This window comes from Salvelinus namaycush, chromosome 8 (assembly GCF_016432855.1).
Source record: "Salvelinus namaycush isolate Seneca chromosome 8, SaNama_1.0, whole genome shotgun sequence".
Classification (NCBI taxonomy): Eukaryota; Metazoa; Chordata; class Actinopteri; order Salmoniformes; family Salmonidae; genus Salvelinus; species Salvelinus namaycush.
The window spans coordinates 2,130,322-2,142,614 of NC_052314.1; the positions used below are offsets into that span (position 1 = coordinate 2,130,322).

The 12,293-nt window shown below is 42.6% G+C and overlaps 1 protein-coding gene across 4 annotated transcripts in view; it reads left to right on the top strand.

Moving 5' to 3' along the window:
- The window catches only part of cracr2b (calcium release activated channel regulator 2B), a 59,083-nt gene that overhangs the window by 31,659 nt on the left and 15,131 nt on the right, over positions 1 to 12,293 (top strand). For all 4 annotated transcript variants that reach the window (XM_038999107.1, XM_038999108.1, XM_038999106.1 and 1 more), the window contains 3 exons: positions 3,317 to 3,398; positions 6,361 to 6,475; positions 8,595 to 8,702. In XM_038999107.1, coding sequence (XP_038855035.1) covers positions 3,317 to 3,398; positions 6,361 to 6,475; positions 8,595 to 8,702 — 305 coding nt within the window. The remainder of the gene's footprint in view (positions 1 to 3,316; positions 3,399 to 6,360; positions 6,476 to 8,594; positions 8,703 to 12,293) is intronic.

Sequence of the window (12,293 nt, forward strand, 5' to 3'; positions counted from 1 at the left end):
CCAATAACACGGTGGGTAAGAGAGTTAGACCCAATAACACGGTGGGTAAGAGAGTTAGACCCAATAACACTGGGTAAGAGAGTTAGACCCAATAACACTGGGTAAGAGAGTTAGACCCAATAACTCTGTGAGTAAGAGAGTTAGACCCAATAACACGGTGGGTAAGAGAGTTAGACCCAATAACACTGGGTAAGAGAGTTAGACCCAATAACACTGTGGGTAAGAGAGTTAGACCCAATAACTCTTTGGGTAAGAGATTTAGACCCAATAACACTGGGTAAGAGAGTTAGACCCAATAACACTGGGTAAGAGAGTTAGACCCAATAACTCTGTGAGTAAGAGAGTTAGACCCAATAACACGGTGGGTAAGAGAGTTAGACCCAATAACACTGGGTAAGAGAGTTAGACCCAATAACCCTGGGTAAGAGAGTTAGACCCAATAACACTGTGGGTAAGAGAGTTAGACCCAATAACTCTTTGGGTAAGAGATTTAGACCCAATAACTCTGGGTAAGAGATTTAGACCCAATAACACTGGGTAAGAGAGTTAGACCCAATAACACTGTGGGTAAGAGAGTTAGACCCAGTAATACACTGGGTACTACTGTGGGTAAGAGAGTTAGACCCAATAACTCTTTGGGTAAGAGAGTTAGACCCAATAACTCTTTGGGTAAGAGAGCTAGACCCAGAAACTCTGTGGGTAAGAGAGTTAGACCCAATAACTCTTTGGGTAAGAGAGTTAGACCAGCCGATTATCAGCTGTTGTCGAAGACGATTCACTTCCTCAATATCATGAAGCGAACTGTACTAGATGAAAAGCTGGAATAATTACGACATCCGGGCATTAAAAGCATATAACATTTTAGAGGTAATGGACTACATGGGGAATAGGGGAGGTAGTGGACTACATGGGGAATAGGGGAGGTGGTGGACTACATGGAGAATAGGGGAGGTAGTGGACTACATGGGGAATAGGGGAGGTGGTGGACTACATGGAGAATAGGGGAGGGAGTGGACTACATGGGGAATAGGGGAGGTAGTGGACTACATGGGGAATAGGGGAGGGAGTGGACCACATGGGGAATAGGGGAGGGAGTGGACTACATGGGGAGGTAGTGGACTACATGGGGAATGGGGGAGGTGGTGGACTACATGGGGAATAGGGGAGGGAGTGGACTACATGGGGAATAGGGGAGGGAGTGGACTACATGGGGAATAGGGGAGGTGGTGGACTACATGGGGAATAGGGGAGGTAGTGGACTACATGGGGAATAGGGGAGGTGATGGACTACATGGGGAATAGGGAAGGTGGGGGACTACATGGGGAATAGGGGAGGGGGTGGACTACATGGGAAATAGGGGAGGGAGTGGGCTACATGAGGAATAGGGGAGGGAGTGGACTACATGGGGAATAGGGGAGGGAGTAAACTACATGGGGAATAGGGGAGGTGATGGACTACATGGGAAATAGGGGAGGTAGTGGACTACATGGGGAATAGGGGAGGGAGTGGACTACATGGGAAATAGGGGAGGGAGTGGACTACATGGGGAATAGGGAAGGGGGTGGACTAAATGGGGAATAGGGGAGGTGGTGGACTACATGGGGAATAGGGGAGGGAGTGGACTACATGGGGAGGTAGTGGACTACATGGGGAGGTAGTGGAGGGAGGTGACTACATGGGGAATAGGGGAGGTGGTGGACTACATGGGGAGGTAATGGAGGGAGTGGACTACATGGGGAATAGGGGAGGGAGTGGACTACATGGGGAATAGGGGAGGGAGTGGACTACATGGGGAATAGGGGAGGGAGTGGACTACATGGGGAGGTAGTGGACTACATGGGGAGGTAGTGGAGGGAGGTGACTACATGGGGAATAGGGGAGGTGGTGGACTACATGGGGAATAGGGGAGGGAGTGGACTACATGGGGAGGGAGTGGACTACATGAAGAGGGGTTGTCATTTCAGACACAACCTTTTTGTTTATCCTTCAGCAATGAGGCAGAACATCGTGTTGAAGTGTCAGCTTAGTGTATTTATTTAATGGATTGTTGAGATGATTATGTAATGGTCTGTATATATAATGGTCTGTATATATAATGGTATGTATATATAATGGTCTGTATATATATATATAATGGTATGTATATATAATGGTCTGTATATATATATATAATGGTCTGTATATATAATGGTCTGTATATATAATGGTCTGTATATATAATGGTCTGTATATATATATAATGGTCTGTATATATAATGGTCTGTATATATAATGGTATGTATATATAATGGTCTGTATATATAATGGTATGTATATATAATGGTCTGTATATATAGTGGTCTGTATATATAATGGTCTGTATATATAATGGTCTGTATATATAATGGTCTGTATATATAATGGTCTGTATATATAATGGTCTGTATATATAATGGTATGTATATATAATGGTCTGTATATATATATATAATGGTATGTATATATAATGGTATGTATATATAATGGTATGTATATATATATAATGGTCTGTATATATAATGGTCTGTATATATAATGGTCTGTATATATAGTGGTATGTATATATAATGGTATGTATATATAATGGTCTGTATATATATATAATGGTCTGTATATATAATGGTCTGTATATATAATGGTCTGTATATATAATGGTTTGTATATATAATGGTATGTATATATAATGGTATGTATATATAATGGTCTGTATATATAGTGGTATGTATATATAATGGTATGTATATATAATGGTCTGTATATATATATAATGGTCTGTATATATAGTGGTATGTATATATAATGGTATGTATATATAATGGTCTGTATATATATATAATGGTCTGTATATATAATGGTATGTATATATAATGGTATGTATATATAATGGTCTGTATATATAGTGGTATGTATATATAATGGTATGTATTTATAATGGTCTGTATATATATATAATGGTCTGTATATATAGTTGTATGTATATATAATGGTATGTATATATAATGGTCTGTATATATATATAATGGTCTGTATATATAATGGTCTGTATATATATATAATGGTCTGTATATATAATGGTCTGTATATATAATGGTATGTATATATATAATGGTATGTATATATATATAATGGTCTGTATATATAATGGTCTGTATATATAGTGGTCTGTATATATAATGGTCTGTATATATAATGGTCTGTATATATAATGGTATGTATATATATATATAATGGTCTGTATATATAGTGGTCTGTATATATAATGGTATGTATATATAATGGTCTGTGTGTTAACTGCAGGTGTAGACTTCCAGATGCGTGCTGTGACACTGGGCTCCACCACCATCGCTCTTCAGCTCTGGGATACTGCAGGACAGGAGAGGTTAGTGTGTGTGTGTGTGTGTGTGTGAGAGAGAGAGTCAGTCAGTCAGTGGAGACTCCTAAGAGGAGGAAGGGGAGGACCATTTCAGAGAAATAAATATTGTGAAACAAAAAGTTCTCCTTTTTAGATACAACTATAGTAAATATATTCATGTCACCAAATAATTGATTAAAACATACTGGTTTGCAGTGAAGGTCTACAGTAGCCTCACCAGCACTCTGTAGAGTAGCACCATGGTGTAGCAGGAGGACAGCTAGCTTCCATCCTCCTCTGGGTACATTGACTTCAATACGAAACCTAGGAGGCTCATGGTTCTCACCCCCTTCCATAGACTTACACAGTAATTATGACAACTTCTGGAGGACGTCCTCCAACCTATCAGAGCTCTTGCAGCATGAACTGACATGTTGTCCACCCAATCAAAGGATCAGAGAATTAATCTAGTACTGAAAGCATAAGCTACAGCTAGCTAGCACTGCAGTGCATAGAATGTGGTGAGTAGTTGACTCAAAGAGAGAGAGAGACAATAGTTGAACAGTTTTGAACAAATTAATTTATTCAAAAAATGAAAGAGAGAGAGAGAGCCAGCTATATTTTGTTGTGTATATCTTTTTCACTTTGACTTACTTAGCTAGCGAATGCAGCAAGCTAATTCAGCCTACTCAAACAGAGAGGGATTCTATGTCGAGTCGCAATTTAACGGCTCAGACACGAGACGTATGAGGTCTACAGGAAAACACGGACTACAAAATCAAAAACAGCCACGTCACTGATACCGACATCACGCTTCCAGACAAACTAAACACCTTCTTTGCCTGCTTTGAGAGTAATACAGCGCCGCCGTCGCGGCTCGCTAACAAAGACTGTGTTGCCCCCCCCCCTTCTCCGTGGCCGCCGTAAGACATTTAAACGTGTTAACCCTCGCAAAGCTGCTGGCCCGGACGGCATCCCTAGCTGCATTCTTCAGAGCATGCGCAGACTAGCTGGCTGGTGTGGTTACGGACATATTCAATCTCTCCCCATCCCAGTCTGTTGTCCACCACATGCTTCAATATGGCTACCATCGTTCCTGTACCCAAGAAGGCAAATATAACTGAACTAAAGGACTACCGCCCCGTAGCATTTACTTCTGTCATCATGAAGTGCTTTGAGAGACTAGTCAAGGATCATATCACCGCCATCTCACAGGCCACCCTAGACCCACTTCAGTTTGCATACCGCTCCCAACAGATCCACAGATGACGCAACCGCCATCACACTGCACACTGCCCTATCCCATCTGGACAAGAAGAATACCTATGTAAGAATGCTGTTCATTGACTATAGCTCAGCATTCAACACCATAGTACCCTCCAAGCTCATCATTAAGCTGGAGGCCCTGGCTCTCAACCCCGCCCTGTGCAACTGAGTCCTGGACTTCCTGACGGGCCGCCCCCAGGTGGTGAAGGTAGGAAACAACATCTCCACCCCGCTGATCCTCAACACTGGGGCTCTACAAGGGTGTATGCTCAGCCCTCTCCTCTACTGCCTGTTCACCCATGACTGCGTGGCCACGCACGCCTCCAACTCAATCATCAAGTTTGCAGACGACACAACAGTAGTGGGCCTGATCACCAACAACAACGAGATGGCCTACAGGGAGGAGGTGAGGGCCCTCGGAGTGTGGTGTCAGGAAAATAACCTCATACTCAACGTCAACAAAACAAAGGAGATGATCGTGGACTTCAGGAAACAGCAGAGGGAGCACCCCCATATCCACATCGACGGGACAGTAGTGGAGAAGATGGAAAGTTTTAAGTTCCTCTGCGTGCACATCACAGACAAACTGAAATGGTCCAACCACACAGACAACGTTGTGAAGAAGGCGCAACAGCGCCTATTCAACCTCAGGAGGCTGAAGAAATATGTCTTGTCACCCAAAACCCTGACAAACTTTTACAGATGCACAATCGAGAGCATCCTGTCGGGCTGTATCACCGCCTGGTACGGCAACTGCACCGCCCACAACCGTAAGGCTCTCCAGAGGGTAGTGAGGTCTGCACAATGCGTTCACCTGGGTCAAACTTCCTGCCCTCCAGGACACCTACCTACAGCACCCAATGTCACAGAAAGGCCAAAAAGATCATCAAGGACAACAACCACCCGAGCCACTGCCAATTCACACCACTATCATCCAGAAGGCGAGGTCAATACAGGTGCATCAAAGCTGGGACCGAGAGACTGAAAAACAGCTTCTATCTCAGACTGCTAAACAGACTGCTAAACAGCAATCACTAACTCAGTGTCACGATCGTCTATGGGTGAGAGAGAGGACCAAGGCGCAGCGTGTGCAAAATACATCTTCTTTTATTTAGAAGAGAGAAAAAAAACACGAAACGAACAACTATACACAAACTAACAAAATAACAAACTGACGACCGTGAAGCTATAAAGACAAATAGTGCTGACACAAACACTACACATAGACAATTACCCACAAACACATGATGCCCATGGCTGCCTTAAATATGGCTCCCAATCAGAGACAATAAACCACAGCTGTCTCTAATTGAGAACCAATCTAGGCAGCCATAGACATACAAACACCTAGACAAGACATTGCCCCATTAAACATACAAACCCCTAGACAAACCAAAAAACACATACCTTCCCCATGTCACACCCTGACCTAACTAAAATAATAAAGGAAACAAAGAATACTAAGGCCAGGGCGTGACACTCAGAGAGGCTGCTGCCTAATTTAGAGACCCAATCACTGGCCACTTTAATAAATGGATCACTAGTCACTTTAAACAATGCCACTTTAAATAATGCCACTTTAATAATGTTTACATATCTTACATTACTCATATCATATGTATATACTGTATTTCATACCATAACCTGCACCGTGTGCGCGTGCGTGTGTGTGTGTGTGTGTGTGTGTGGTAATTTTGTCCTGTCTCTTTTCTTCATGTCCAAGGTTCCGCAGCATTACCCAGCAGTACTATCGCAAGGCTGATGGAATCCTCACCATGTATGACATCACTGACTCCGCCTCCTTCTCCGCGGTCAGAGGGTGGATGGACCTTGTGCAGGTGAGTGAATGGACAGGTGAAGGGGCGAATAAATGATTTAATTTTACATACAACCCCATCATGTGACAGGTTGTTGGGTAATATCAGTTTGCATACAACCCCATCATGTGACAGGTTGTTGGGTAATATCAATTTGCATACAACCCCATCATGTGACAGGCCGTTGGGTAATATCAGTTTGCATACAACCCCATCATGTGACAGGTTGTTGGGTAATATCAGTTTGCATACAACCCCATCATGTGACAGGCCGTTGGGTAATATCAGTTTGCATACAACCCCATCATGTGACAGGTTGTTGGGTAATATCAGTTTGCATACAACCCCATCATGTGACAGGTTGTTGGGTAATATCAGTTTGCATACAACCCCATCATGTGACAGGCCGTTGGGTAATATCAGTTTGCATACAACCCCATCATGTGACAGGTTGTTGGGTAATATGAATTTGCATACAACCCCATCATGTGACAGGTTGTTGGGTAATATGAATTTGCATACAACCCCATCATGTGACAGGTTGTTGGGTAATATGAATTTGCATACAACCCCATCATGTGACAGGTTGTTGGGTAATATCAGTTTGCATACAACCCCATCATGTGACAGGTTGTTGGGTAATATCAGTTTGCATACAACCCCATCATGTGACAGGTTGTTGGGTAATATCAGTTTGCATACAACCCCATCATGTGACAGGTTGTTGGGTAATATCAGTTTGCATACAACCCCATCATGTGACAGGTTGTTGGGTAATATCAGTTTGCATACAACCCCATCATGTGACAGGTTGTTGGGTAATATCAGTTTGCATACAACCCCATCATGTGACAGGTTGTTGGGTAATATCAGTTTGCATACAACCCCATCATGTGACAGGTTGTTGGGTAATATCTACAAACTGTATGACAAGTCCTTTTGGCACTAATGACATTTATGCAGGTGAATGAATGGTTTACTATAGTGTAAGATATTTAAGGTGTTTTTCAGTTTGATATTTAATGAAGTCCGAGTATAGTAAGCAATTACATAATATGTCTGATAGTAACATGTTAATTACATAATATGTCTGATAGTAACCTGTTAATTATATAATATGTATATGATAGTACCATGTTAATTATATAATATGTCTATGTTAATTATATAATATGTATATGATAGTACCATGTTAATTATATAATATGTCTATAATAGTACCATGTTAATTATATAATATGTATATGATAGTACCATGTTAATTATATAATATGTATATGATAGTACCATGTTAATTATATAATATGTCTGATAGTAACCTGTTAATTATATAATATGTCTGATAGTAACCTGTTAATTATATAATATGTCTGATAGTAACCTGTTAATTATATAATATGTATATGATAGCACCATGTTAATTATATAATATGTCTGATAGTAACATGTTAATTATATAATATGTCTGATAGTAACCTGTTAATTATATAATATGTCTATGATAGTACCATGTTAATTATATAATATGTCTGATAGTAACATGTTAATTATATAATATGTCTGATAGTAACCTGTTAATTATATAATATGTCTATAATAGTAACCTGTTAATTATATAATATGTCTATGATAGTAACCTGTTAATTATATAATATGTCTATGATAGTAACCTGTTAATTATATAATATGTCTATGATAGTACCATGTTAATTATATAATATGTCTGATAGTAACCTGTTAATTATATAATATGTCTGATAGTAACATGTTAATTATATAATATGTCTATAATAGTACCATGTTAATTATATAATATGTCTATAATAGTAACCTGTTAATTATATAAAATGTCTGATAGTAACATGTTAATTATATAAAATGTCTGATAGTAACATGTTAATTATATAATATGTATATGATAGTAACATGTTAATTATATAATATGTATGATAGTAACATGTTAATTATATAATATGTATATGATAGTAACATGTTAATTATATAATATGTATATGATAGTAACATGTTAATTATATAATATGTATGATAGTAACATGTTAATTATATAATATGTATGTGATAGTAACATGTTAATTATCTAATATGTATGTGATAGTAACATGTTACTCTTCTGTACTAGGAAAGGATGTCTGAGGGGGCGGTCCTGATGCTGCTGGGAAACAAAATTGATTTATCAGAAGCTCAGAAGAGGGAGGTTACCACCAGAGAGGGACAGCGATTGGCTGAGGTAAGATTCTATTCTGATGACTGATGAGTCTTCAGGACTTCTATTGGCTGAGGTTGTTTTTACCACTTGGTTTACTACTATGTACATCTAAACTCAGCAAAAAAAGAAACGTCCCTTTTTCAGGACCCTGTCTTTCATAGATAATTCGTAAAAATCCAAATAACTTCACATATCTTCATTGTAAAGGGTTAAAACACTGTTTCCCATGCTTGTTCAATGAACCATAAACAATCAATGAACATGCACCTGTAGAACGGTCGTTAAGACACTAACAGCTTACAGACGGTAGGCAATTAAGGTCACAGTTATGAAAACTTAGGACACTAAAGAGGCCTTTCTACTGACTCTGAAAAACACCAAAAGAAAGATGCCCAGGGTCCCTCCTAATCTGCGTGAACGTGCTTTAGGCATGCTGCAAGGAGGCATGAGGACTGCAGATGTGGCCAGGGCAATAAATTGCAATGTCTGTAATGTGAGACGCCTAAGACAGAGCTACAGGGAGACAGGACGGACAGCTGTCCTCGCAGTGGCAGACCACATGTAACACACCTGCACAGGATCGGTACATCCGGACATCACACCTGTGGGACAGGTACAGGATGGCAACAACAACTGCCCGAGTTACACCAGGAACGCACAATCCCTCCATCAGTGCTCAGACTGTCCTCAATAGGCTGAGAGAGGCTGGACTGAGGGCTTGTAGGCCTGTTGTAAGGAAGGTCCTCACCAGACATCACCGGCAACAACGTCGCCTATGGGCACAAACCCACCATCGCTGGACCAGACAGGACTGGCAAAAAGTGCTATTCACTGACGAGTCGTGGTTTTGTCTCGCCAGGGGTGATGGTCGGATTCGCGTTTATTGTTTCTAAGAAATGAGTGTTACACTGAGGCCTGTACTCTGGAGTGGGATCGATTTGGAGGTGGAGGGTCCGTCATGGTCTGGGGCGGTGTGTCCCAGCATCATCGGACTGAGCTTGTTGTCATTGCAGGCAATCTCAAAGCTGTGCGTTACAGGGAAGACATCCTCCTCCCTCATGTGGTACCCCTCCTGCAGGCTCATCCTGACATGACCCTCCAGCATGACAATGCCACCAGCCATACTGCTCGTTCTGTGCGTGATTTCCTGAAAGACAGGAATGTCAGTGTTCTGCCATGGCCAGCGAAGAGCCCGGATCTCAATCCCATTGAGCACGTCTGGGACCTGTTGGATCGGAGGGTGAGGGCTAGGGCCATTCCCCCCAGAAATGTCAAGAACTGGCAAATCTGGTGCAGTCCATGAGGAGGAGATGCACTGCAGTACTTAATGCAGCTGGTGGCCACACCAGATACTGACTGTTACTTTCGATTTTGACCCCCCTTTTGTTCAGGAACACATTATTAAATTTCTGTTAGTCACATGTCTGTGGAACTTGTTCAATTTATGTCTCAGTTGTTGAATCTTGTTATGTTCATACAAATATTTACACATGTTAAGTTTGCTGAAAATAAACGCAGTTGACAGTGAGAGGACGTTTCTTTTTCTGCTGAGTTTATATTTAGATTGGTTTACTACTAGTTTACTATGTTTACTACGATGTAACGACTTTGCCCTTCTATATTTAGTTTAGTTTACTATGTGTACTAGTGTAACTACTGTGTACTTCTATGTTTAGTTTATGTGTACTACTATGGTTAGTGTTTACTTCTATATTTAGTTTAGTTTACCATGTGTGCTAGTATAACTACTGTGTACTTTGTTTAGTTTAGTGTACTGTGTACTTTACGTTTAGTTTCGTGTACTGTGCACTTTGTTTCGTTTTGTGTACTGTGTACTTTACGTTTAGTGTATTGTGTACTTTGTTTAGTTTAGTGTACTGTGTACTTTATGTTTAGTTTAGTGTACTGTGTACTTTATGTTTAGTTTAGTGTACTGTGTACTTTATGTTTAGTTTAGTGTACTGTGTACTTTGTTTAGTTTAGTGTACTGTGTAACTACTATTTACTTCCATGTTTAGTAATGTCAAATAGTCTAAACATGTCTGTTGAAATGTCTAACATTCTGTGTCCTGTAGTGTGGCGTGCTGTGATGTTGTGTCCTGTAGTGTGGCGTGCTGTGATGTTGTGTGGTGTAGTGTGGCGTGCTGTGATGTTGTGTCCTGTAGTGTGGCGTGCTGTGATGTGGTGTGGTGTAGTGTGGCGTGCTGTGATGTTGTGTCCTGTAGTGTGGCGTGCTGTGATGTTGTGTGGTGTAGTGTGGCGTGCTGTGATGTTGTGTCCTGTAGTGTGGCGTGCTGTGATGTGGTGTGGTGTAGTGTGGCGTGCTGTGATGTTGTGTCCTGTAGTGTGGCGTGCTGTGATGTTGTGTCCTGTAGTGTGGCGTGCTGTGATGTTGTGTCCTGTAGTGTGGCGTGCTGTGATGTTGTGTCCTGTAGTGTGGCGTGCTGTGATGTTGTGTCCTGTAGTGTGGCGTGCTGTGATGTTGTGTCCTGTAGTGTGGCGTGCTGTGATGTAGTGTGGCGTGCTGTGATGTTGTGTCCTGTAGTGTGGCGTGCTGTGATGTTGTGTCCTGTAGTGTGGCGTGCTGTGATGGTGTGGTGTAGTGTGGCGTGCTGTGATGGTGTGGCCTGTAGTGTGGCGTGCTGTGATGGTGTGGCCTGTAGTGTGGCGTGCTGTGATGTTGTGTCCTGTAGTGTGGCGTGCTGTGATGTTGTGTCCTGTAGTGTGGCGTGCTGTGATGTTGTGTCCTGTAGTGTGGCGTGCTGTGATGTTGTGTCCTGTAGTGTGGCGTGCTGTGATGGTGTGTCCTGTAGTGTGGCGTGCTGTGATGGTGTGGCCTGTAGTGTGGCGTGCTGTGATGGTGTGGCCTGTAGTGTGGCGTGCTGTGATGTTGTGTCCTGTAGTGTGGCGTGCTGTGATGGTGTGGCCTGTAGTGTGGCGTGCTGTGATGGTGTGGCCTGTAGTGTGGCGTGCTGTGATGGTGTGGCCTGTAGTGTGGCGTGCTGTGATGGTGTGGCCTGTAGTGTGGCGTGCTGTGATGGTGTGGCCTGTAGTGTGGCGTGCTGTGATGGTGTGGCCTGTAGTGTGGCGTGCTGTGATGGTGTGGCCTGTAGTGTGGCGTGCTGTGATGGTGTGGCCTGTAGTGTGGCGTGCTGTGATGGTGTGGCCTGTAGTGTGGCGTGCTGTGATGGTGTGGCCTGTAGTGTGGCGTGCTGTGATGGTGTGGCCTGTAGTGTGGCGTGCTGTGATGGTGTGGCCTGTAGTGTGGCGTGCTGTGATGGTGTGGCCTGTAGTGTGGCGTGCTGTGATGGTGTGGCCTGTAGTGTGGCGTGCTGTGATGGTGTGGCCTGTAGTGTGGCGTGCTGTGATGGTGTGGCCTGTAGTGTGGCGTGCTGTGATTGGGGTGGGCCTGTAGTGTGGCGTGCTGTGATGTTGTGTCCTGTAGTGGTGGCGTGCTGTGATGGTGTGGCCTGTAGTGTGGCGTGCTGTGATGGTGTGGCCTGTAGTGTGGCGTGCTGTGATGGTGTGGCCTGTAGTGTGGCGTGCTGTGATGTGGTGTCCTGTAGTGTGGCGTGCTGTAATGTTTTGTGTGTGGTGGATGGTGGTGGCGGT